Here is a 27,304-nt window from a genome sequence, read left to right on the forward strand (position 1 = left end):
GTCACCGTGACAATGATACAGGGAGATGTTACTGACCGTAACCAATTGATCAGAGCGACCGCGGGTGTTGATGTCATCATGCACGTGGCCAGTATAGTCGATGTGTTCGGAAGGATACCAGAGGCCACAATGCAGAATGTGAATGTCCAAGGTAAGACCCTGAGGGAGCCCCGCACTGTCAGAGGGTCAGTACTGAGGGAGTGGTGCACTGTCAGAGGGTCAGTACTGAGGGAGCACCGCACTGTCAGAGGGTCAGTACTGAGGGAGTGCCGCACTGTCAGAGGGTCAGTACTGAGGGAGTGCCGCACTGTCAGAGGGTCAGTACTGAGGAATTGCTGCACTGTCAGAGGGTCAGTACTGAGGGAGTGCCGCACTGTCAGAGGGTCAGTACTGAGGGAGTGCTGCACTGTCAGAGGGTCAGTACTGAGGGAGTGCCGCACTGTCAGAGGGTCAGTACTGAGGGAGTGCGGTACTGTCAGAGGGTCAGTACTGAGGGACCGCCGCACTGTCAGAGGGTCAGTACTGAGGGAGTGCGGTACTGTCAGAGGGTCAATACTGAGGGAGTGCTGCACTGTCAGAGGGTCAGTACTGAGGGAGTGCTGCACTGTCAGAGGGTCAGTACTGAGGGAGAGCCGCACTGTCAGAGGGTCAGTACTGAGGGAGCGCCGCACTGTCAGAGGGTCAGTACTGAGGGAGTGCTGCACTGTCAGAGGGTCAGTACTGAGGGAGTGCTGCACTGTCAGAGGGTCAGTGCTGAGGGAGCGCTGCACTGTCAGAGGGTCAGTACTGAGGGAGCGCCGCACCGTCAGAGGGTCAGTACTGAGGGAGTGCCGCACTGTCAGAGGGTCAGTACTGAGGGTGCTGCACTGTCAGAGGGTCAGTACTGAGGGAGTGCCGCACTGTCAGAGGGTCAGTTTCTGAGGGAGCGCCGCACTGTGAGAGGGTCAGTACTGAGGGAGCGCCGCACTGTCAGAGGGTCAGTACTAAGGGAGCGCAGCACTGTCAGAGGGTCAGTACTGAGGGAGTGCTGCACTGTCAGAGGGTCAGTACTGAGGGTGTGCTGCACTGTCAGAGGGTCAGTACTGAGGGAGTGCTGCACTGTCAGAGGGTCAGTACTGAGGGAGCGCCGCACTATCAGAGGGTCAGTACTGAGGGAGCGCCGAACTGTCAGAGGGTCAGTACTGAGGGAGTGCCTCACTGTCAGAGGGTCAGTACTGAGGGAGTGCCGCACTGTCAGAGGGTCAGTACAGAGGGAGAGCTGCACTGTCAGAGGGTCAGTGCTGAGGGAGTGCCGCACTGTCAGAGGGTCAGTCCTGAGAGAGTGCTGCACTGTCAGAGGGTCAGTACTGAGGGAGTGCCGCATTGTCAGAGGGCCAGTACTGAGGGAGCGCCGCACTGTCAGAGAGTCAGTACTGAGGGAGTGCCGCACTGTCAGAGGGTCAGTACTGAGGGAGCGCTGCACTGTCAGAGGGTCAGTACTGAGGGAGTGCTGCACTGTCAGAGGGTCAGTACTGAGGGAGTGCCGCACTATTGGAGGGTCAGTACTGAGGGAGTGCTGCACTGTCAGAGGGTCAGTACTGAGGGTGCGCCGCACTGCCAGAGGGTCAGTACTGAGCGAGCGCCGCACTGTCAGAGGGTCAGTACTGAGGGAGTGCTCCACTGTCAGATGGTCAGTACTGAGGGAACCCCGACCTGTCAGAGGGTCAGTACTGAGGGAGTGCTGCACTGTCAGAGGGTCAGTACTGAGGGAGTGCCGCACTGTCAGAGGGTCAGTACTGAGGGAGTGCCGCACTGTCAGAGGGTCAGTACTGAGGGAGTGCTGCACTGTCAGAGGGTCAGTACTGAGGGAGTGCCGCACTGTCAGAGGGTCAGTACTGAGGGAGTGCCGCACTGTCAGAGGGTCAGTACTGAGGGAGTGCCGCACTGTCAGAGAGTCAGTACTGAGGGAGTGCTGCACTGTCAGAGGGTCAGTACTGAGGGAGCGCTGCACTGTCAGAGGGTCAGTACTGAGGGAGTGCCGCACTGTCAGAGGGTCAGTACTGAGGGAGTGCTGCACTGTCAGAGGGTCAGTACTGAGGGAGTGCTGCACTGTCAGAGGGTCAGTACTGAGGGAGTGCGGCACTGTCAGAGGGTCAGTACTGAGGGAGTGCCGCACTGTCAGAGGGTCAGTACTGAGGGATTGCTGCACTGTCAGAGGGTCAATACTGAGGGAGTGCCGCACTGTCAGAGGGTCAGTTTCTGAGGGAGCGCCGCACTGTCAGAGGGTCAGTACTGAGGGTGCGCAGCACTGTCAGAGGGTCAGTACTGAGGGAGCGCAGCACTGTCAGAGGGTCAGTACTGAGGGAGTGCTGCACTGTCAGAGGGTCAGTACTGAGGGTGTGCTGCACTGTCAGAGGGTCAGTACTGAGGGAGTGCTGCACTGTCAGAGGGTCAGTACTGAGGGAGCACCGCACTGTCAGAGGGTCAGTACTGAGGGAGCGCCGCACTGTCAGAGGGTCAGTACTGAGGGAGTGCCGCACTGTCAGATGGTCAGTACTGAGGGAGTGCCGCACTGTCAGAGGGTCAGTACTGAGGGAGTGCCGCACTGTCAGAGGGTCAGTACAGAGGGAGAGCTGCACTGTCAGAGGGTCAGTACTGAGGGAGTGCTGCACTGTCAGAGAGTCAGTACTGAGGGAGTGCCGCACTGTCAGAGGGTCAGTACTGAGGGAGTGCCGCACTGTCAGAGGGTCAGTACTGAGGGAGTGCCGCACTGTCAGAGGGTCAGTACTGAGGGAGTGCCGCACTGTCAGAGGGTCAGTACTGAGGGAGTGCCGCACTGTCAGAGGGTCAGTACTGAGGGAGTACTGCACTGTCAGAGGGTCAGTACTGAGGGAGCGCCGCACCGTCAGAGGGTCAGTACTGAGGGAGCGCCGCACTGTCAGAGGGTCAGTACTGAGGGAGTGCTGCACTGTCAGAGGGTCAGTACTGAGGGAGTGCTGCACTATTGGAGGGTCAGTACTGAGGGAGTGCTGCACTGTCAGAGGGTCAGTACTGAGGGTGCGCCGCACTGCCAGAGGATCAGTACTGAGCGAGCGCCGCACTGTCAGAGGGTCAGTACTGAGGGAGTGCCGCACTGTCAGAGGGTCAGTACTGAGGGAGTGCCGCACTGTCAGAGGGTCAGTACTGAGGGAGTGCTGCACTGTCAGAGGGTCAGTACTGAGGGAGCCCTGACCTGTCAGAGGGTCAGTACTGAGGGAGTGCTGCACTGTCAGAGGGTCAGTACTGAGGGAGTGCCGCACTGTCAGAGGGTCAGTACTGAGGGAGTGCCGCACTGTCAGAGGGTCAGTACTGAGGGAGTGCTGCACTGTCAGAGGGTCAGTACTGAGGGAGTGCCGCACTGTCAGAGGGTCAGTACTGAGGGAGTGCTGCACTGTCAGAGGGTCAGTACTGAGGGAGTGCCGCACTGTCAGAGGGTCAGTACTGAGGGAGTGCCGCACTGTCAGAGGGTCAGTGCTGAGGGAGTGCTGCACTGTCAGAGGGTCAGTACTGAGGGAGTGCCGCACTGTCAGAGGGTCAGTACTGAGGGAGTGCCGCACTGTCAGAGGGTCAGTACTGAGGGAGTGCCGCACTGTCAGAGAGTCAGTACTGAGGGAGTGCTGCACTGTCAGAGGGTCAGTACTGAGGGAGCGCTGCACTGTCAGAGGGTCAGTACTGAGGGAGTGCCGCACTGTCAGAGGGTCAGCACTGAGGGAGCGCTGCACTGTCAGAGGGTCAGTACTGAGGGAGTGCTGTACTGTCAGAGGGTCAGTACTGAGGGAGTGCCGCACTGTCAGAGGGTCAGTACTGAGGGAGTGCCGCACTCTCAGAGGGTCAGTACTGAGGGAGTGCCGCACTGTCAGAGGGTCAGTACTGAGGGATTGCCGCACTGTCAGAGGGTCAGTACTGAGGGAGTGCTGCACTGTCAGAGGGTCAGTACTCAGGGAGTGCTGCACTGTCAGAGGGTCAGTACTGAGGGATCATTGCGCTGCTGAGGGTCATGTTCCCCTCTGTTTACTCATTTACCGAATAATGCTCTGACTTTCAGGTGCGCATCATGTGATTGAGGCGTGTGTAGCCAATGGCATCCGACGCTGTGTCTACACCAGTAGTATGGAGGTTGTTGGTCCGAACAGTCGACGGGAGCACTTTGTAAGGTAGGAGAGTGGGAGTTAATAGATACACATCTAACCTTGGAGACGCTCAGCACTGACTCTCCAATAGCACACAATTCATTCATTACTGACCCTCTGACAGTGCGGCGCTCCCTCAGTACTGACCCTCTGACAGTGCGGCACTCCCTCAGTACTGACCCTCTGACAGTGCAGCGCTCCCTCAGTACTGACCCTCTGACAGTGCGGCACTCCCTCAGTACTGACTCTCCCACAGTGCGGCACTCCCTCAGTACTGACCCTTTGACAGTGCGGCACTCCCTCAGTACTGACCCTCTGACAGTGCAGCGCTCCCTCAGTACTGACCCTCTGACAGTGCAGCACTCCCTCAGTACTGACCCTCTGACAGTGCGGCACTCCCTCAGTACTGACCCTTTGACAGTGCGGCACTCCCTCAGTACTGACCCTCTGACAGTGCAGAGCTCCCTCAGTACTGACCCTCTGACAGTGCAGAGCTCCCTCAGTACTGACCCTCTGACAGTGCGGCGCTCCCTCAGTACTGACCCTCTGACAGTGCGGCACTCCCTCGGTACTGACCCTCTGACAGTGCAGCACTCCCTCAGCACTGACCCTCCGACAGTGCGGCGCTCCCTCAGTACTGACCCTCTGACAGTGCGGCACTCCCTCAGTACTGACCCTCTGACAGTGCGGCACTCCCTCAGTACTGACCCTCTGACAGTGCAGCACTCCCTCAGCACTGACACTGACAGTGCAGCACTCTCTCAGTACTGGCCCTCTGACAATGCGGCACTCCCTCAGTACTGACCCTCTGACAGTGCAGCACTCCCTCAATACTGACCCTCTGACAGTGCGGCACTCCCTCAGTACTGACCCTCTGACAGTGCAGCACTCCCTCAGTACTGACCCTCTGACAGTTCGGCACTCCCTCAGTACTGACCCTCTGACAGTGCAGCACTCCCTCAGTACTGACCCTCAGACAGTGCAGCACTCCCTCAGTACTGACCCTCTGACAGTTCGGCACTCCCTCAGTACTGACCCTCCGACAGTGCGGCACTCCCTCAGTACTGACCCTCTGCCAGTGCAGCACTCCCTCAGTACTGACCCTCTGACCGTGCAGCCCTCCCTCAGTACTGACCCTCTGACAGTGCGGCGCTCCCTCAGTACTGACCCTCAGTGCGGCACTCCCTCAGTACTGACCCTCTGACAGTGCGGCCCTCCCTCAGTACTGACCCTCTGACAGTGCAGCACTCCCTCAGTACTGACCCTTTGACAGTGCGGAGCTCCCTCAGTACTGACCCTCTGACAGTGCAGCACTCCCTCAGTACCGACCCGTCTGACAGTGCGGCACTCCCTCAGTACTGACCCTCTGACAGTGCGGCTCCCTCAGTACTGACCCTCTGACAGTGCGGGGCTCCCTCAGTACTGACCCTCTGACAGTGCAGCACTCCCTCAGTACTGACCCTCTGACAGTGCAGCACTCCCTCAGTACTGACCCTCTGACAGTGCAGCACTCCCTCAGAACTGACCTTCTGACAGTGCAGCATTCCCTCAGTACTGACCCTCTGACAGTGCAGCACTCCCTCAGTACTGACCGTCTGACAGTGCGGGGCTCCCTCAGTACTGACCCTCTGACAGTGCGGCACTCCCTCAGTACTGACCCTCTGACAGTGCGGCACTCCCTCAGTACTGACCCTCTGACAGTGCGGCTCCCTCAGTACTGACCCTCTGACAGTGCAGCACTCCCTCAGTACTGACCCTCTGACAGCGCGGCACTCCCTCAGTACTGACCCTCTGACAGTGCAGCACTCCCTCAGTACTGACCCTCTGACAGCGCGGCACTCCCTCAGTACTGACCCTCTGACAGTGCGGAAATCGTGTAGACACCTCCATCATGGTGAACAGATATTGATTCCCACTTTTTGTTTTAGGCAAGGGTGCCATGCAATCAATTCAGACCTCAGTAAATGTTCCACAAATGCTGGAATGGGTATTAAAGTTGCTGGTTTGATTTCCGCTTGAGGTTTCCCTGTTACCTGACATGTGTGACATGTACGCCAAAATTCAACTACATCCTTATGCAGTCCAGACCAATAAAAATATTTTAATAATAATCTTTATTAGTGTCACAAGCAGGCTTACATTAACACTGCAATGAAGTCACTGTGAAAAGCCCCTAGTCGCCACATTCCGGCGCCTGTTCGGGTACACCGAGGGAGAATTCAGAATGTCCAATTCACCTAACAGCACGTCTTTCTGGGCTTGTGGGAGGAAACCGGAGCACCCGGAGGAAACCCACGCAGACACGGGGAGAACGTGCAGACCCCGCACAGTGACCCGAGCCGGGAATCTAACCCAGATTGCTGGCGCTGTGAAGCAACAGTGCTAACCACTGTGTTTTGTATATTTGTTTGAGTTTTCCTTCCTCCTTAATGGCTCCCTATTGGAACCGCATGCGCTACTCGCAAAATCTGCTTTCCAAAACCCAGTGGTGATACCAGTTGATGAACTTCTGCCCATTTCATCTGCTTGAATATGTAAAGATCTCCATTTCTTTTTTTATTTTATTTAGTGTACCCAATTCATTGTTTCCCAATTAAGGGGCAATTTAGCGTGGCCAATCCACCTACCCTGCACATCTTTGGGTTGTGGGGGGTGAGACCCACGCAGACACGGGGAGAATGTGCAAACTCCACACGGACAGTGACCCAGGGGCGGGATTCGAACCCGGGTCCTCAGCGCCGTAGGCAGCAATGCTAACCACTGCGCCTCCGAGCTGCCCTAGATCTCCATTTCTAATGAAATAACACTCTGTATGCACTCAGAGATTCTATTTCAGTATATGCTTTCTGATACGACTGCTGTATCTCAAAATCTTTCAGGTGTAATTCAACCAACTTTCTCGAACTAAAGATATCCGCTTCAACCGCCACCCTACCCTTGTTCTTTCTTCACCATTTGATCCAACCTGATTTGTAACAATGAACCTCAGCCTCCCTATCGTTACTCCTCGAGTTCTCATCCTCCTGTCTCAACCAGTGGCTTGAGATCTTGTTACCGCACAATCTGGAAACGCTTCTGACAACACCCCCTGATTTCTGACTTTCCACTGGCTTTTTAACCACGGTAGGCTGCACATCCACCTGTGATCCAGCTATATCATTACCCAGGATAAATTGTCGCTCTGAAAAAGGCAATTTTTCTATTACTCCTATAACCACTTCACCACTTTTCAACGGACTCTCTAACCTTACACAATGGCACACTACTGAACCCACCATTAATTCCACTCACAATACTTCTTCCAAACTATTTATCTCCTTGTCTCTCACCATTAAAGGCTGAGTTGTTCCTGTAACCCTTAAGATATTAATCTCCCTACCTGCACATGAGTAAACCTTACTCTCACAATAAAATCCTTAAACAGTTCTGGTACCTGCTTATTCACCAATCTCTGAACAGTTTGTACGCTCTGTGGAATCTCTTGCACTGGGACAATGGTTTATTTCTCCCACTTTAATAAACCCCACTGGCGTATCCTGTTTTACTAATTCTGTCTTCCCAGTCGCCTCCTACACTGCGACTTTACATGTCCAACTTTATTACAATGGAAACATTTAAGTTTTCTTAACTCTCTTCCAATATCATAGGTTTCCTTTTCAATCTGAGAGAAACCCTCCTCAACATCACCAACTAAACCTCCTGTTCACCTGACAGCACGTCTTTGGGGACTTGTGGGAGGAAACCGGAGCACCCGGAGGAAACCCACGCAGACACGGGGAGAACGTGTAGACTCCGCACAGACAGTGACGCAAGCCGGGAATCTAACCCAGATCGCTGGTGCTGTGATTAGCACAGTTGCTTCACAGCTCCAGGGTCCCAGGTTCCATTCCCGGCTTGGGTCACTGTCTGTGCGGAGTCTGCACATCACCCCTCCACCATGTATGCGTGGGTTTCCTCCGGGTGCTCCGGTTTCCTCCCACAATCCAAAGATATGCAGGTTAGGTGGATTGGCCGTGCTAAATTGCCCTTAGTGACCAAAAAAGGTTGGGTGGGGTTACTGGGTTACGGGGATAGGATGAGGTGTGTGGTGCTCATTCCAAGGGTCGGTGCAGACTCGATGGGTTGAATGGCCTCCTTCTGCACTGTAAATTCTATGTGTATGTCTTTGCCTTGACCACCTGTGGATTTCTCATTTCCCCAATTTCTATCCTTCGCAGATAGACTTTGCTTTGCGACCGAGTTCAAAATCTGATCATCTGCCATTTCTGCTGCTGGTCTAGCAGTTTTAACTCTTTGCTCTTCCACATGGGTTCTCATTACTGTGTGAAGTGAATCTTTAAATCCATCCAAAATACTCGTTTCTCCAACAGCGTCATGTGTTTGGTCTATTTTAAATGCCCTTATCCACCTATTAAAATTATTTTGCTTAATCCTTTTGAATTCTATATATGTCTGACCAGGTTCTTTCCTTAGATTTCTAAACGTCTGACTGTGAATGTCTGGCATTAGTTCAAAAGCACTTAATATGGTTGTTCGCACCTCATCATAATCCATAGATACCTCCTCTGATAGTGATGCAAACATTTCATTTGCGCTACCTACTAACTTTGTTTGAACTAACATTACCCACACGGTCTTTGGCCAATTCAATTCTTTAGCTACTTTCTCAAATTAAATTTTTAAAAAAGGCTTCAACATCTTTCTCATCAAATCTTCGCAGTACTTTGATATATTTAAACATATCCTGGCTCAGTTATTCCCTCTAAAGTGTTTCTCGTCCCTCTCAACCTTCCTCAGCTCCTGCCTTTAATTCCAACATTTCCCGTTGATGTTCTCTTTGCCGTTCCAGTTTCCGAAGTTCCAATTCTTTTTCCTTTGCTTCTGTCATTGCCAATCTCTCTTTTTCCTTATCCCTTTCTTCCTTTGCTAATCTCTTCATTTCTAACTCAAGGGTCATTATTTCAATTCCCTTTTGAGAAGCTCTCTCACCCTCTTTGCTTTTCTTCTATTCCCAATTCCTTCAGTTCTATTTCTTTCTGTTTGTCTTTTGCTTGCGTTTCTAGTTGTTTAATTTGTCGTTGAATTTTAGCAAATTCTAATGATTCAGGCTGTGTCGCTGGGAAATTTAAATGCTGAGCTCTTGCTCGCAGTATGTCTACCTTCTCCACTCCTTCAGATTTATTCAACTGCAGTTTCTCCTCCAAACCCACGTGTTGTGCTTTAGTTTCCCTTTTCAAACCTGCCCGAATAACCTCTTCCACACCCAGGAAAAGATTTACAAACTGAGCCATTTACAGACACTCCCGGCTTAACCTCCGAAACCTGAAATAAAGCAACCGCTCCCCACACGCTCACTGTCTTTGAGTTGAACCAAGCAATGAAAATTAAAATCGCTTATTGTCACGAGTAGGCTTCAATGAAGTTACTGTGAAAAGCCCCTTGTCGCCACATTCCGGCGCCTGTCTGGGGAGGCTGGTACGGGAATCGAACCGTGCTGCTGGCCTGCCTTGGTCTGCTTTAAAAGCCAGCAATTTAGCCCAGTGAGCTAAACCAGCCCCTGTGAGCTAAACCAAGGAATTATACCTTAAAATCCCGGACGAGCCCCCAATTTTATTACAATCCCCGGCCAGACTCTAACAGCGGCTAGGATACTGGGCAGAATCCCCAAGTATTAAAATATATTTAGCATCACACCAGAAAATAACTTGCAATCACCCCTTAATCTATATGACTCAACACAGTGAATATAATACCCTTAATTGCGATCTTTATTCTTACTTAAAGAACAAGAAATAAACCCATTCAGCTCTCAATCCATGCTACCAATGACACATGGGAATACTTGCTTCACTGAGATGTTCTGTGAGAAAGAAAGATCTTTTGACACTGGTTTTAAGACAAGATCTGACTCCTGCCAGGCCCATGCAGAAACTCTGGCTGTATGTCTTCAGAAGATGCTTTTCAGCTTGTTTTAGCTCCCTCTTGTCCTCAGACAAGTCTGCGCTGCTTGAAAGATTGTTGCTCTCTTTTTAACTGAACGGCAGTAAGAGGAAAACTGCTCAACTGCTTCATTCAGCTCAGAACTAAACTGTTTCCTGCAAAATGCCTGATGCCTTAACTCCACCCAGCAATTCCATCATCTCACCGTGAAGTCTAATCAACTCCACAGGGAATCCCCTTAAACCAAAGAAACCTTCATTAGCCCAAGTCTTTTACGGTAGTTTAATCATATCCTGGCTCCCAAAATATACTTACCGTTCAAACTAAGATTTCTTCTCAAACATGCTTGCAGCAATCACACTCACTAACCCAGGATTCTAACCCTGGCTGCACCAAACACCAGCAATACAATATATCTCTCTTCCTCTATTCACACCGGTGTTTATAGATCTTTGGCCTCTGGGGGAATTGAGGGATAATGGGAGCGGGCGGGAGAGCAGAATTGAAAAGGAAAGCCACGATTGTATTGGTTAACAGAGCAGTATCGAGGGGCAGAATGGCCTCCCTCTGACCCTATTTCTGGCAATTTTCTCTTTGTCTGGTTCAGAGGGAATGAAGAAAGCAGCTACAACACCCTCCATGAGATTCCCTACACCCAAACCAAGGCAGCAGCTGAGAAGATCATCCTGGAAGCTAACGGAATTCAGGTGAGTTACTTCAACACCGCAGTGGGGGAGCCCACGCGATTCTCCCCTTCTCTTACAAAGGGGTCCCTGATGGAGAGATTCCCCCTTTAACTGGGGTCCCTGACGGAGAGATTCCCTCTTTAACAGGGGTCCCTGATGGAGAGACTCCCTCTTTAACAGGGGTCCCTGACGGACAGATTCCCCCTTTAACAGGGGTCCCTGACGTAGAGATTCCCTCTTTAACAGGAGTCCCTGACGGAGAGACTCCCTCTTTAACAGGGGTCCCTGATGGAGAGACTCCCTCTTTAACAGGGCTCCCTGACGGAGAGACTCCCTCTTTAACTGGGGTCCCTGACGGAGAGATTCCCCCTTTAACAGGGGTCCCTGACGGAGAGACTCCCTCTTTAACAGGGGTCCCTGACGGAGAGACTCCCTCTTTAACAGGGGTCCCTGACGGAGAGACTCCCTCTTTAACAGGGGTCCCTGACGGAGAGAGTCCCTCTTTAACTGGGGTTCCTGTTTCATAGATTATCATAGAATTTACAGTGCAGAAGGAGGCCACTTGGCCCATCGAGTCTGCACCGGCTCCTGGAAAGAGCACCCTACCCAAGGTCAACACCTCCACCCTATCCCCATAACCCAGTAACCCCACCCAACACTAAGGGCAATTTTGGACACTAAGGGCAATTTATCATGGCCAATCCACCTAACCTGCACAGGGAGGATGTGCAGACTCTGCACAGACAGTGACCCAGCTGGGAATCGAACCTGGGACCCTCGAACTGTGAAGCAATTGTGCTATCCACAATGCTACCGTGCTGCCCTGACGGAGAGACTCCCTCTTTAAACAAGATCGTTGATATATCGGCTCCTCTTATGACGCACCCATCTGTGGCTCGGCCAGTGGTGGGAAGACATCAGCCAGTAATTACCAATGGTTACTGGGAGTTGACGAAGCCTGAGCTTCAGGCCCCAGAAGGCCCGATCAGGCTGTGAAAGGAGTGAGGGAGGTTGGGGAGGTGGGGGGTTGTGGGGGGGGGGGGGGGGGGGATTGGTGGAGAGGGGGGGGCGGGTGGCGTGTTGATCATGACTGATTACGCTCTCCCCAACCTTTCCCCAGGTTTCAGGAGGAGGCAGGTTGGCTAGCTGTGCACTAAGACCAACGGGAATCTACGGCGAAGGGTGCGCCCTGCTGAGGGGGATTTACAGAAAGGCCTTGAAGCTGGGAGGCCGCCTGTTTCGATTTGGGCCGCGCACTGTGCAATCAGGGCGAGTATACGTGGGTAAGTGCCAGGAATAATGCTCAGCAGCATCGGGAATTGTGCTGGACCACTTTAAAACCCAGCTAATTACTATATACACCCTGACACACAGGCTCTGCACCCCTTCCTCCAAAATGTGCTTACAATGGCATCCTTTTAGTGTTGTAGCTGCTGTTCGTGGAAGGGCTGAATGGCTTTCTCCTGTCCCAGGTTTCCAGATAGAACAGGAAAGTGTTTGAGGGGCTGAATGGCTTCTCCTGTCCCGCACTTGGCGGTAGAATGTGAGGGATCGGATGGACTGAAAGGCCTCCTCCTGTTTCACATCTAGGGATGGAATGGGAAGGTGTTTGAGGGGCCGAATGGCCTCCTCTTGTTCCACTTGTACAGGTAGATGAAGAAGGATTAGATGGGCTGAATGGCCTCCTCCTGTCCCACATCTGCCTGTGGAACAGAAAGGTGTTTGAGGATCTCGATGGGTAGGGAGTGGATGCGGCTGCAGTATGTGGGCGTACGGGGCTATGTGCTGACATCTCTTGTTCCCCCATTTCTTCCCCCAAGGGAATGTGGCCTGGATGCATGTGCTCGCTGCCAGGGGCCTGAAGGAGAAGCCAGGGCTGGTGGGCGGCCAGGTCTATTACTGCAGTGATGGGTCGCCAGACAAGAGTCACATGGATTTCAACATGGAGCTGCTGGGGCCCTGCGGGGTGCGACTGATCGGCCAGGAGAGGCCGGTGTTGCCCTACATCTTCATCTACATACTGGCGGCCATGGCTGAGCTCCTCCAGCTGGTCCTGCGGCCCTTCTGCACATTTGCCCCTTATCTCAACCGCTACACACTGGCCCTGGCCTCGACCACCTTCACTGTCTGCACGGACAAGGCAACCCGGCACTTTAGCTATCGCCCCCTGTACTCCTGGGAGCAGAGCAAGGAACGGACTGTCCAGTGGCTGCTGTCACTCCCTCAGGCGGATCAGGAAGGAAAACGCTGCTGAGGGTGAGCGCCTTATATCTAACTCTCTCTGTACTGATTCCGCTTTGTGTTTTCGATCAGACTCTCTCTCTGACTGGGGGTAGACACGTAAAGGTGTGTGTGTAATTCTGACATTCTCCACTAGGGGGAGATTGGTAAAGCTGTGTGTGTGTAATTCTGACATTCTCCACTAGGGGCAGATTAGTAAAGCTGTGTGTGATTCTGACATTCCCCACTAGGGGGAGATTGGTAAAGGTGTGTGTGTAATTCTGACATCCTCCACTAGGGTTAGATTGGTAAAGGTGTGTGTGTAATTCTGACATTCCCCACTAGGGGGAGATTGGTAAAGGTGTGTGTGTGATTCTGACATTCTGACATTCCCCACTAGGGGGAGATTGGTAAAGGTGTGTGTGTAATTCTGACATTCTCCACTAGGGGGAGTTGGTAAAGATGTGTGTGATTCTCACATTCCCCACTAGGAGGGAGATTGGCAAAGATGTGTGTGTGATTCTGACATCCTCCACTAGGGTGAGATTGGTAAAGATGTGTGTGATTCTCACATTCCCCACTAGGGGTAGATTGGTAAAGGTGTGTGTGTGATTCCGACATTCTCCATTAGGGGGTGAGAGTGGTAAAGGTGTTTGTGCAATTTGACATTCTCCACTAGGGGGAGATTGGTAAAGATGTGTTTGTGATTCTGACATTCCCCACTAGGGGTAGATTGGAAAGGTGTGTGTGTGATTCTGACATTCCCCACTAGGGGAGGGGTAGATTGGTAAAGGTGTGTGTGTAATTCTGACATTCTCCACTAGGGGGAGATTAGTAAAGGTGTGTGTGTGATTCTAACATTGTCCACTAAGGGGGGGGTAGATTGGTAAAGGTGTGTGTGTGATTCTGACATTCCCCACTAGGTGGAGATTGGTAAAGGTGTGTGTGTGATTCTGACATTCCCCACTAGGGGGAGATTGGTAAAGGTGTGTGTGTGATTCTGACATTCTCCACTAGGGGGAGATTGCTAAAGGTGTGTGTGTAATTATGACATTCTCCACTAGGGGGAAGGGAGGTTGGTAAAGGTGTGTGTGTGATTCTGACATTCCCCACTAGGGGGAGGGGTTGATTGGTAAAGGTGTGTGTGTAATTCTGACATTCTCCACTAGGGGTAGATTGGTAAAGGTGTGTGTGTAATTCTGACATTCTCCACTAGGGGGAGTTTGGTAAAGGTGTGTGTGTAATTCTGACATTCCCCACTAGGGGGAGGGGTAGATTGGGAAAGGTGTGTCTGTGATTCTGACATTGTGCACTCGAGGGAGGGGAGATTGGTAAAGGTGTGTGTGTAATTCTAACATTCTCCACTAGGGGGAAGGGAGGTTGGTAAAGGTGTGTGTGTGATTCTGACATTCCCCACTAGGGGGAGGGGTAGATTTGTAAAGGTGTGTGTGTGATTCTGACATTCCCCACTAGGGGGAGATTGGTAAAAGTGTGTGTGTGATTCTGACATTCTCCACTAGGGGGAGATTGGTAAAGGTGTGTGTGTGATTCTGACATTCCCCACTAGGGGGAGATTGGTAAAGGTGTGTGTGTGATTCTGACATTCTCCACTCGGGATAGATTGGTAAAGGTGTGTGTGTAATTCTGACATTCTCCACTAGGGGGAGATTGGTAAAGGTGTGTGTGTGATTCTCACATTCCCCACTAGGAGGGAGATTGGCAAAGGCGTGTGTGTGATTCTGACATCCTCCACTAGGGGGAGATTGGTAAAGGTGTGTGTGTGATTCTCACATTCCCCACTAGGGGGGAGATTGGCAAAGGTGTGTGTGTGATTCTGACGTTCTCCACTAGAGGGAGATTGGTAAAGGTGTGTGTGTGTTTCTGACATTCCCCACTAGGGGGAGATTGGTAATGGTGTGTGTGTTTCTGACATTCCCAACTCGGGGGGGCAGTCATGGTGTGTGTGTGATTCTGACATTCTCCACTAGGGGGAGGTTGGTAAAGGTGTATAGAATTAGAACAGTACAGCACAGAACAGCACAGAACAGGCCCTTCGGCCCTCGATGTTGTGCCGAGCAATGATCACCCTACTCAAACCCACGTATCCACCCTATACCAGTGACCCAACAACCCCCATTAACCTTATTTTTTAGGACACTAAGGGCAATTTAGCATGGCCAATCCACCTAACCAGCACATCTTTGGACTGTGGGAGGAAACCGGAGCACCCGGAGGAAACCCACGCAGACACGGGGAGGACGTGCAGACTCCGCACAGACAGTGACCCAGCCGGGAATCGAACCTGGGACCCTGGAGCTGTGAAGCATTGATGCTAACCACCATGCTACCGTGCTGCCCCAAATGTGTGTGATGTGTGTGTGATTCTGACATTTTCCACTGGGGAGGTGATTGGTAAAGGTGTGTGTGTGATTCTGATATTCTCCACCAGGGGGGGTAGATTGGTAATGGTGTATCTGTGATTCTGACATTCTCCACTAGGGGAGGGGAGGTTGGTAAAGGTGTGTGTGTGTGATTCTGACATTCTCCACGAGGGGGGGGGGGGGAGATTTGTTAACATAGAACAGTACAGCACAGAACAGGCCCTTCGGCCCTCAATGTTGTGCCGAGCCATGATCACCCTACTCAAACCCACGTATTCACCCTATCCCCGTAACCCAACAACCCCCTCTTTAACCTTACTTTTTAGGACACTACGGGCAATTTAGCACGGCCAATCCACCTAACCCGCACCTAATAGTTCTAGGGATGTAGAGGAAAGGATGGCGAAGATGATTCTGGCAAAGAGCGAAAGTAACAGGGTAGTTGTTATGGGAGACTTTAGCTTTCCTAATATTGACTGGAAAAGATATAGTTCGATATAGTTAGATTGGATGGGTCGTTCTTTGTACAATGTGTGCAGGAGGGTTTTCTGACACAATATGTTGACAGGCCAACAAGAGGTGAGGCCACTTTGGATTTGGTTTTGGGTAATGAACCAGGCCAGGTGTTAGATCTGGAGGTAGGTGAACACTTTGGAGACAGTGACCACAATTCGGTGACCTTTACATTAATGATGGAAAGGGATAAGTATACCCCGCAGGGCAAGAGTTATAGCTGGGGGAAGGGCAATTATGATGCCATTAGACATGACTTAGGATGTGTAGGTTGGAGAAGTAGGCTGCAAGGGTTGGGCACACTGGATATGTGGAGCTTGTTCAAGGAACAGCTATTGCGTGTTCTTGATAAGTGCGTACCAGTCAGGCAGGGAGGAAGGGGTAGAGCGAGGGAACCGTGGTTTACCAAAGAAGTGGAATCTCTTGTTAAGAGGAAAAAGGAGGCCTATGTGAAGATGAGGCGTGAAGTTTCAGTTGGGGCGCTTGATAGTTACAGGGAAGCGAGGAAGGATCTAAAGAGAGAGCTAAGACGAGCAAGGAGGGGACATGAGAAGTCTTTGGCAGGTAGGATCAAGGAAAACCCAAAAGCTTTCTATAGGTATGTCAGGAATAAAAGAATGACTAGGGTAAGAGTAGGGCCAGTCAAGGACAGTGGTGGGAAGTTGTGTGTGGAGGCTGAGGAGATAAGCGAGATACTAAATGAATACTTTTCGTCAGTATTCACTCAGGAAAAAGATAATATTGTGGAGGAGAATGCTGAGACCCAGGCTATTAGAATAGATGGCATCGAGGTGCGTAGGGAAGAAGTGTTGGCAATTCTGGACAAGGTGAAAATAGATAAGTCCCCGGGGCCTGATGGGATTTATCCTAGGATTCTCTGGGAAGTCAGGGAAGAGATTGCTGAGCCTTTGGCTTTGATTTTTAGGTCATCATTGGCTACAGGAATAGTGCCAGAGGACTGGAGGATAGCAAATGTGGTCCCTTTGTTCAAGAAGGGGAGTAGAGATAACCCCGGTAACTATAGGCCGGTGAGCCTAACATCTGTGGTGGGTAAAGTCTTGGAGAGGATTATAAAAGATACGATTTATAATCATCTAGATAGGAATAATATGATTAGGGATAGTCAGCATGGTTTTGTGAAGGGTAGGTCATGCCTCACAAACCTTATCGAGTTCTTTGAGAAGGTGACTGAACAGGTGGACGAGGGTAGAGCAGTTGATGTGGTGTATATGGATTTCAGTAAAGCGTTTGATAAGGTTCCCCACGGTCGGCTATTGCAGAAAATACGGAGGCTGGGGATTGAGGGTGATTTAGAGATGTGGATCAGAAATTGGCTAGTTGAAAGAAGACAGAGAGTGGCGGTTGATGGGAAATGTTCAGAATGGAGTTCAGTTACGAGTGGCGTACCACAAGGATCTGTTCTGGGGCCGTTGCTGTTTGTCATTTTATAAATGACCTAGAGGAGGGCGCAGAAGGATGGGTGAGTAAATTTGTAGACGACACTAAAGTCGGTGGAGTTGTAGACAGTGCGGAAGGATATTGCAGGTTACAGAGGGACATAGATAAGCTGCAGAGCTGGGCTGAGAGGTGGCAAATGGAGTTTAATGTGGAGAAGTAGGGGCAGCAGGGTAGCATGGTGGTTAGCATAAATGCTTCACAGCTCCAGGGTCCCAGGTTCGATTCCCGGCTGGGTCACTGTCTGTGTGGAGTCTGCACGTCCTCCCCCTGTGTGCGTGGGTTTCCTCCGGGTGCTCCGGTTTCCTCCCACAGTCCAAAGATGTGCGGGTTAGGTGGATTGGCCATGCTAAATTGCCCGTAGTGTCCTAATAAAAAAGTAAGGTTAAGGGGGGGGGTTGTTGGGTTACGGGTATAGGGTGGATACGTGGGTTTGAGTAGGGTGATCATGGCTCGGCACAACATTGAGGGCCGAAGGGCCTGTTCTGTGCTGTACTGTTCTAAAGTGTGAGGTGATTCACTTTGGAAAGAATAACAGGAATGAGGAATATTTGGCTAATGGTAAAATTCTTGGTAGTGTGGATGAGCAGAGGGATCTCGGTGTCCATGTACATAGATCCCTGAAAGTTGCCACCCAGGTTGATAGGGTTGTGAAGAAGGCCTATGGTGTGATGGCCTTTATTGGTAGAGGGATTGAGTTCCGGAGCCATGAGGTCATGTTGCAGTTGTACAAAACTCTAGTACGGCCACATTTGGAGTATTGCGTACAGTTCTGGTCGCCTCATTATAGGAAGGACGTGGAAGCTTTGGAACGGGTGCAGAGGAGATTTACCAGGATGTTGCCTGGTATGGAAGGAAAATCTTATGAGGAAAGGCTGATGGACTTGAGGTTGTTTTCGTTAGAGAGAAGAAGGTTAAGAGGTGACCTAATAGAGGCATACAAAATGATCATAGGGTTAGATAGGGTGGACAGCGAGAGCCTTCTCCCGCGGATGGAGGTGGCTAGCACGAGGAGACATAGCCTTAAATTGAGGGGTAATAGATATAGGACAGAGGTCAGAGGTGGGTTTTTTACGCAAAGAGTGGTGAGGCCGTGGAATGCCCTACCTGCAACAGTAGTGAACTCGCCAACATTGAGGGCATTTAAAAGTTTATTGGATAAGCATATGGATGATAAGGGCATAGTGTAGGTTAGATGGCCTTTAGTTTTTTTTCCATGTCGGTGCAACATCGAGGGCCGAAGGGCCTGTACTGCGCTGTATCGTTCTACGTTCTATGTTCTATCTTTGGACTGTGGGAGGAAACCGGAGCACCCGGAGGAAACCCACGCACACACGGGGAGGACGTGCAGACTCCGCACAGACGGTGACCCAGCCGGGAATCGAACCTGGGACCCTGGAGCTGTGAAGCATTTATGCTAATCACCATGCTACCGTGCTGCCTTTACCAATCTTTAAGGTTCAGGTGTGTGTGTAATTCTGACATTCTCCACTAGGGGGAGATTGGTAAAGGTGTGTGTGATTCTGCCATTTCCCACTAGGGGGAGATTGTTAAAGGTGTGTGTGTGTGATTCTGACATTCCCCACTAGGGGGGGGGGGGGGGGGGGGCGGGAGATTGGTAAAGGTGTGTGTGTGATTCTGACATTCCCCACTAGGGGGAGGTTGGTAAAGGTGTGTGTGTGATTCTGACATTTTCCACTAGGGGGAGATTGGTAAAGATGTGTGTGTGATTCTGATATTCCCCACTAGGGGGGGAGATTGGTAAAGGTATGTGTGTGATTCTGACATTTTCCACTAGGGGGAGATTGGTAAAGGTGTGTGTGTAATCCTGACATTCTCCACTAGGGGGAGATTGGTAAAGATGTGTGTGTGTGATTCTGATATTCTCCACTAGGGGGAGATTGGTAAAGGTCTGTGTGTGATTCTGACATTCCCCACTAGGGGGAGATTGGTCAAGGTGTGTGTATGATTCTGGCATTCCCCATTAGGGGGAGATTGGTAAAGGTGTGTGTGTAATTCTGACATTCCCCACTAGGGGCAGATTGGTAAAGGTGTGTGTGTGATTCTGACATTCCCCACTAGGGGGAGATTGGTAAAGGTGTGTGTGTAATTCTGACATTCTCCATTAGGTGGAGATTGGTAAAGGTGTGTGTGTGATTCTGACATTCCCCACTAGGGGGAGGTTGGTAAAGGTGTGTGTGTGATTCTGACATTCCCCACTAGGGTGAGATTGGTAAAGGTGTGTGTGTGATTCTGACATTCCCCATTAGGGGGAGATTGGTAAAGGTGTGTGTGTGTGATTCTGACATTTCCCACTAGGGGGAGGGGTAGATTGGTAAAGGTGTGTGTGTAATTCTGACATTCTCCACTAGGGGGAGTTTGGTAAAGGTGTGTGTGTGATTCTGACATTCCCCACTAGGGGGAGATTGGTAAAGGTGTGTGTGTGTGTGATTCTGACATTCCCCACTAGGGGGAGATTGGTAAAGGTGTGTGTGTGATTCTGACATTTTCCACTAGGGGGAGGTTGGTAAAGGTGTGTGTGTGATTCTGACCTTCCCCACTAGGGGGAGGTTGGTAAAGGTGTGTGTGTGTGATTCTGACATTCCCCATTTGGGGGGAGATTGGTAAAGGTGTGTGTGTGATTCTGACATTCCCCACTAGGGGGAGGTTGGTAAAGGTGTGTGTGTGTGTGATTCTGACATCCTCCACTAGGGGGAGATGGTAAAGGTGTGTGTGTGATTCTGACATTCCCCACTAGGGGTAGATTGGTAAAGGTGTGTGTGTGATTCTGACATTCCCCACTAGGGGGAGATTGGTAAAGGTGTGTGTTTGATTCTGACATTCCCCACTGAGGGGGAGATTGGTAAAGGTGTGTGTGTGATTCTGACATTCCCCACTAGGTGGAGATTGGTAAAGGTGTGTGTGTGATTCTGACATTCCCCACTAGGGGGAGATTGGTAAAGGTGTGTGTGTAATTCTGACATTCCCCACTAGGGGGAGATTGGTAAAGGTGTGTGTGTAATTCTGACATTCCCCACTAGGGGGGGGGGAGGTTGGTAAAGGTGTGTGTGTCTGATTCTGACATTCCCCACTAGGGGGGGGGAGGTTGGTAAAGGTGTGTGTGTGTGTGATTCTGACATTCCCCACTAGGGGGAGATTGGTAAAGGTGTGTGTGTGATTCTGACATTCCCCACTAGGGGCAGATTGGTAAAGGTGTGTGTGTGATTCTGACATTCCCCACTAGGGGGAGATTGGTAATGGTGTGTGTGTGATTCTGACATTCCCCACTAGGGGGGGAGGTTGGTAAAGGTGTGTGTGTGATTCTGACATTCTCCACTAGGGGGAGGGGAGATTGGTAAAGGTGTGTGTGTGATTCTGACATTCTCCACTAGTGGGAGGGGAGATTGGTAAAGGTGTGTTTGTGATTCTGACATTCCCCACTAGGGGCAGATTGGTAAAGGTGTGTGTGTGATTCTGACATTCCCCACTAAGTGGGGGGGGGGGGGGGGGGGGGGGGGGGGGGAGATTGGTAAAGATGTGTGTGTGATTCTGACATTCTCCAGCACAATACAGTTTTGAACAAAATCTGGATGTGTTGATCTTTGCAACGTTTACACAGTGAGTTTTGAATGGAGACATGCGTAGAAAATAGAAGCAGGAGGAGGCCATTCGACCCTTCGAACCTGCTCCGCCATTCATTATGATCATGGCTGATCATCAAGTTCAATACCCTGGTCCCACCTTGCCCCCCCCCCCTCTCCCCCCCCTCCCCCCCCTCCCCCATATCCCTTGATCCCTTTAGCCCAAGAGCTGTGTCCGATTCCTTCTTGAAAGTACACAACGTTTTGGCCTTAACTACTTTCTGTGGGAGTGAATTCCATATTCACCCCTCTCTGGGTGAAGAAACGTCCCCATACCTCTGTCCTAAAAGGTTTACCCTGAATCCTCACACTCTGACCCCTAGTTCTGGACTCCGCCACCATCGGGAACATTCTTTCTGAATCTACCCTGTCTAATCCTGTTAACATTGAATAAGTTTCTATGAGATCCCCTCTTACACATGGTGGCACAATGGCGCAGTGGTTAGCACTGCTGCCTCACAGCCTGGATTCGATCCCAGCCCCGGGTCACTGTCCGTGTGGAGTTTGCACATTCTCCCCGTGTCTGTGGTGGGTCTCACCCCCACAACCCAAAAAGACCTGCAGCTTAGGTACATTGGCCACGCTAAATTGCCCCTTAATTGGAAAATAAGAATTGGGTACTCTAAATTTATAAAAATAAAAGAGATCCCCTCTCACTTTTCTAAACCCCAATGAATATAATCCGGACTGAATTTGTTCCTTTTCTACTTCCTGCACAGTGCTAAGTCTATCCTCTTCGTTCTCACTTCTCAATGATCATTGTGCAAATGTGCACTCCTTTTGGAACTGAGGAACAAAGGAATTGAAAGCAGAAGTCAGCAATTGAGTCCCTTGAGCCTGCTCTGCCATTCAATCATATCATGGCTGATGTCTTCCTGGTCTCAAATCCACCTACCCACCTCTTCCCCATCTCCCTTTAACCTGTTTTTTTAAATCGGAAAAGTATCCATCTCCTTCTTGAAACCATTTAACGACTCCGATTCCACCACACCATGGAGCAGCGAAATCCTCAAATTCACCACCCTCTACGAGATGTAGTTCCTCCTTGAAGAGGTAGAATTCCGAACGGACTACAGAAGATACAAAATGGATGCCGCCTGATATAAAATGGACTCTGTCAATGTTCTTGACCCTATGTTATTATCAGTGCCTTCTGCTGAAATAGCAAAGCTTTGTACCAAACTAGTGATCCACAACCAGATGCATCTGGAGAGACAATGAGTCATTGGCAACCTTTGCCCAATGTCTGTATTCTTAGATATTTGTAACTGACAAAGGGGCCCCAAATTGAGGAACAAGCAAGGAATGAGGAAGGACATGTTCAACGTGGCTGGACTATTCACTCCATGACTTTATGTAACCGTTATCTATATAATGAATTGATTGGGTAAGGCAATTAGAGGTTATAGGAACTAACTTGCAGCCATTTATGGCATTGTTATGAGTTGAACAAAGAACAAAGAAAATTACAGCACAGGAACAGGCCCTTCGGCCCTCCCAGCCTGCACCGATCCAGATCCTTTATCTAAACCTGTCTCCTATTTTCCAAGGTCTACTTCCCTCTGTTCCCGCCCATTCATATACCTGTCCAGATGCATCTTAAATGATGCTATCGTGCCCGCCTCTACCACCTCCGCTGGTAAAGCGTTCCAGGCACCCACCACCCTCTGCGTAAAAAACCTTCCACGCACATCTCCCTTAAACTTTCCCCCTCTCACCTTGAAATCGTGACCCCTTGTAACTGACACCCCCACTCTTGGGAAAAGCTTGTTGCTATCCACCCTGTCCATAACCTCTCATAATTTTGTAGACCTCAATCAGGTCCCCCCTCAACCTCCGTCTTTCCAACGAAAACAATCCTAATCTACTCAACCTTTCTTCATAGCTAGCACCCTCCATACCAGGCAACATCCTGGTGAACCTCCTCTGCACCCTCTCTAAAGCATCCACATCCTTCTGGTAAAGTGGTAGTTGTGATGCAAACAGAATTGATTGGGTATATGTAGATGTGAATGCAAACTCATTCCGCTTGCCTTTTGTACATTAACCCAGTGCGACCTCAGCTCAGGCGAGAAAAGGTGCTGCAGACCGGGGGGGTCAAAGGCCTTTCCTCCCAGAGCTCTGAAAATTAATAAATTGCTTCTTTACTCACTCAAAGGCCTATTCGTGAATATTTTTACCTACATCCTCATCTTGGTTTTAAATCTAATGTCGCTCAACTTCTACCTGTGGCCTCTGGTTGCCTCACAAGGGGGAACATTTGGTCCACGTTTACTTTATCAATCCCTCTTTGTATTTTATACACCTCAATCAGATCCCCTCTCATCCTTCTAAACTCCAGCGAGTATAATTCCAAACTGTTTAATCTGCCCTCAAATGTCAACCCTTTCATCCCCAGAATCAATCTGGTGAACCTCCTCTGAACTGTCTCCAATACCACTACATCCTTCCTCAAATAAGGAGACCAAAAGTGGACACAATCCTCCAGATGTGGTTTCACCAACACCCTATACAATTGAAACAATGCTTCTCTACCTTTATACTCCAATCCTTTTGCAACTAACGCTCTTGAACATCCAGCATTCCAGACTGCCAACAATGCCCTGGGGAACATGGCAGATTGTTCTAATATCTAAACTGTTTGTCATGTGAGTGTACCTTTAAGAAATGGGTGTTTACTACTGCAGTGATGTCAGAGAGTGGGCGGAGCTGGGCTGTCTGTCAGCTTTTTACTTTTGTTTTAGGCTGTTTGCTGCAGGATGTGTTTTAGTTTTGTTTTCAGTGTTGGAGCTGAAGCCAGATAGCGGTGTGCCGTTGATCTCTCTGCCATGAAAAGACTATCTCTTGATCATTTGGTGAATTCCGAATTATAAATGTTCTCAGTAGTGAATGTAAACCTGATGTGCTTCTGTTAAAAGGTGTTTTAAGTCTTATGGATGTTAAAAGGAAAGCTTAAAGGATTACTTAGTGTTGTATTCTTTGGGGGGTGTATTTGAATTGATGGTTGCTAAGATGTTCACTGTATGTTTTAAAAAGGTTAACTTGAGTTCATAGAATAAACTTTTAAAAATACTTTTCCATTTCTGCTGTACCACTCCCTGTAGAGTGGGCCGTGTGATCCCCATACCACAATCTAGTTAAAGCTGTGGGTCAGGTGAACTCCATGATACACTTTGGGGTTCTCTAAACCCTGGTCCATAACATGTTCCATACTATCCCTGTGGAAATATTGGTTTTGCAATGGAATTGGAAATGATTTATTAACCTGTCCCTATGGAATCCAGGGTTCCAATTATTATTGAACAATTGTCCCCCACGTTGCAACTTAAATGTTTGAAATGTCTTTGAATTATTTTACCTACTGTATAACAATTGTGTCTGTATGATTGCAGCAAATAAAGTCAATTAAAGACAATCTTGTTGTGAGTTTGTTTAGCTAGTGTGTGGAATCTTACGCTACATTTCCAATCAGATTGAGATAATGATAATCATTGTTAGTGTCAAAAGTAGGCTGACATTAACACTGCAATGAAGTTACTGTGAAAATCCCCTAGTCGCCACATTCCGGCGCCTGTTCGGGTACACAGAGGGAGAACTCCAAATGTGGCCTGACCAAGGTTTTGTACAGCTGCATCATCACCTCACGGCTCTTAAATTCAATCCCTCTGCTAATGAACGCTAGCACACCATAGGCCTTCTTCACAGCTCCATCCACTTAAGTGGCAACTTTCAAAGATCTATGAACATAGACCCCAAGATCTCTCTGCTCCTCCACATTGCCAAGAACCCTACCGTTAACCCTGTATTCCACATTCATATTTGCCCTTCCAAAATGGACAACCTCACACTTTTCAGGGTTAAACTCCATCTGCCAGTTCTCAGCCTAGCTCTGCATCCTATCTATGTCTCTTTGCAGCCGATAACAGCCCTCCTCACTATCCACAACACCACCAATCTTTGTATCATCTGCAAATTTACTGACCCACCCTTCAACTCCCTAATCCAAGTCATTAATGAAAATCACAACCAGCAGAGGACCCAGATCTGATCCCTGCGGTATGCCACTGGTAACTGGGCTCCAGGCTGAATATTTGCCATCCACCACCACTCTCTGACTTCTATCAGTTAGCCCGTTCTTTATCCAACTGGCCAAATTTCCCTGTATCCCATGCCTCCTTACTTTCTGCATAAGCCTACCATGGGGAACCTTATCAAATACCTCACTAAAATCCATGTACACTACATCCACTGCTTTACCTTCATCCACGTGTGAGAGTGAATGTGTGAGTGAGTGTGAGTGAGTGAGTGCATGAGTGTGTGAATAAGTGAGTGAGTGAGTGAGTGAGTGAGTATGGGTGTGAGTGAGTGTGAGTGTGTGTGAGTGAGTGTGAGAGTGAGTGTGTGAGTGAGTATGAGTGTGTGAGTGAGTGAGTGAGTGTGTGAGTGAGTATGAGTGTGAGTGTGAGTGAGTGTAATAATGAAAATTGCCATGACCAGCTAACAGAATTGGGTAAGAAATGTTGACCCGGAGCGACCCCCCCTCCACCGTGTGAATAAATAAATAAAAAGCAAGTGAGTACCCTACCTCCTGTTCTAGTGTTTGTTATGTGTATTGTTCTGTATATTGTTCTGTGTATTGTTCTGTATATTGTTCTGTGTATGGTACCGTGTATTGTTCCATGTATTGTGTGTATTGTTCTGTGTATTGTTCTGTGTACTGCTCCGTGTATTGTTCTGTGCGCTGTACGGTGCGCTGCTCCGTGCGCTGTATGGTGCGCTGTTCCGTGCGCTGTACGGTGCGCTGTTCCGTGCGCTGTTCCGTGCGCTGTACGGTGCGCTGTTCTGTGCGCTGTTCCGTGCGCTGTTCTGTGCGCTGTTCCGTGCGCTGTACGGTGCGCTGTTCCGTGCGCTGTACGGTGCGCTGTTCCGTGCGCTGTACGGTGCGCTGTTCCGTGCGCTGTACGGTGCGCTGTTCCGTGCGCTGTTCCTTGCGCTGTTCCGTGTATTATTGCCAGTGTAACTCACTGACTGAGCAATTGTGATCACAGCAGTCCCTTCAAGCACGATGACATCCTTGTCTGAGACCTGGACATGGTAATGAAGACAGAAGAACATTCATTGTTTTATTTTCAAACGAGAAACATATATATTATATACATTTCCCGAGCGGGTTCCAGCTTAGCCCGGTGCCTTACTGGATGACCTTGTATACTCTGAGTGATTGAGATACAGAGGAGTTTGCACATTGCCCCCGTGTTTCACCCCCACAACCCAAAGATGTGCAGGATAGGTGGATTGGCCACGCTAAATTGCCCCAAGATTGGAAAAAATAATAATAATAATTGGGTACTCTAAATTAATTTTTTAAAAAGTAAAATGTTTCAAGCCCCATTATTTTGTAGGCTGTGAACCTTGTTAACTGTTTGAAATGATTTTTTAAAGTTGCTTAACTGTACTGCTGTATTAAATCAGCATTGTTGGGCAAAATGATTAAGTTTGCTACATCGCGAGCACTTCTTTCCGAATTTCGGACAATTATTTCCACTGAGGACAGCGGGTGCACGTCATGTCGCTGCTGACGTCACATTCAAAATGGCCACCATGTGTGACGCGCTGTTTTCGGAACTGCACCACAGAGGCAATGGCGCCCAGCCACATTGCCTGAGTTTGCGCCATTTTCTCTGACTCGGAGCTCAGCATCCTCGTTAGTGGCTTACTGACTGGCTTTGCACAGGTTTATGGCTTCCTCCAACATTACATTCGGTCGTCTTAATAATCGTTCTCGCCATCGCTCATCAAAAATGCCAAACACAATTTGGTCTCGCCACTCTGAATCTGTAAGAGAGGAAAAATTGCAGGATTGCGCTCGGAGTCTTAAATCAGTGACAAATGAGTCATTTTTGAAAACATATACCGTTCGATGTCTCATTGACTTGCTTTTTGCAACGCATTTTTCCAATCCCCATTCATACTTCTTTTTGCCCTCACTGTTCGTGAATTCAAAAGAATTGAAAAGTTCAAATGCCTGTGGATATGCCAGATTAAGGAGGAGGGAAATTGTTCTTTGGTCAGGAGCTGATTCTAGGGCAGAGGCAGATAGAACAACTTCAAATCGTCGCTTGAAATTTTTCCAGTTCTCGTTACGTTTACATTTTGAAGTGCTCCGGATTCTCCACACCTTCCATGTTGCTGTCGGTACTTTCTTCCTGATTGTGAGATTTGTGTAGCGGTGTGATGATTTTCTTTCTATTATCACTGCTTACTATCTAGGAACCCATTCCTGGTACCATGTGGTAATCTTTGTGATTCTGAAGATCTCC

General features: G+C 49.6%; 1 protein-coding gene across 1 annotated transcript; it reads left to right on the forward strand.

The window, feature by feature from the left end:
• Positions 1-23,795, forward strand: hsd3b7 (hydroxy-delta-5-steroid dehydrogenase, 3 beta- and steroid delta-isomerase). Its single transcript, XM_038781308.1, has 6 exons — positions 1-151; positions 4,064-4,172; positions 10,696-10,795; positions 11,895-12,057; positions 12,595-13,030; positions 23,383-23,795. The coding sequence occupies exons 1-5, from the start codon at positions 13-15 to the stop codon at positions 13,026-13,028; spliced, it is 945 nt and encodes a 314-aa protein (XP_038637236.1). The 5' UTR covers positions 1-12; the 3' UTR covers positions 13,029-13,030; positions 23,383-23,795.
• Positions 23,796-27,304: the final 3,509 nt, after the last annotated feature.

Source organism: Scyliorhinus canicula, chromosome 20 (genome assembly GCF_902713615.1).
Source record: "Scyliorhinus canicula chromosome 20, sScyCan1.1, whole genome shotgun sequence".
Taxonomy (NCBI): Eukaryota; Metazoa; Chordata; class Chondrichthyes; order Carcharhiniformes; family Scyliorhinidae; genus Scyliorhinus; species Scyliorhinus canicula.

What these genes read in the sequence shown, in the direction of transcription:
- hsd3b7 (XM_038781308.1), top strand. Translation starts at nt 13, where the DNA reads ATGATACAGGGAGATGTTACTGACCGTAACCAATTGATCAGAGCGACC. An exon ending in GCAGAATGTGAATGTCCAAG is followed by an intron (nt 152 to 4,063) that starts GTAAGACCCTGA and finishes TCTGACTTTCAG; the next exon opens with GTGCGCATCATGTGATTGAG. An exon ending in TGGAAGCTAACGGAATTCAG is followed by an intron (nt 10,796 to 11,894) that starts GTGAGTTACTTC and finishes ACCTTTCCCCAG; the next exon opens with GTTTCAGGAGGAGGCAGGTT.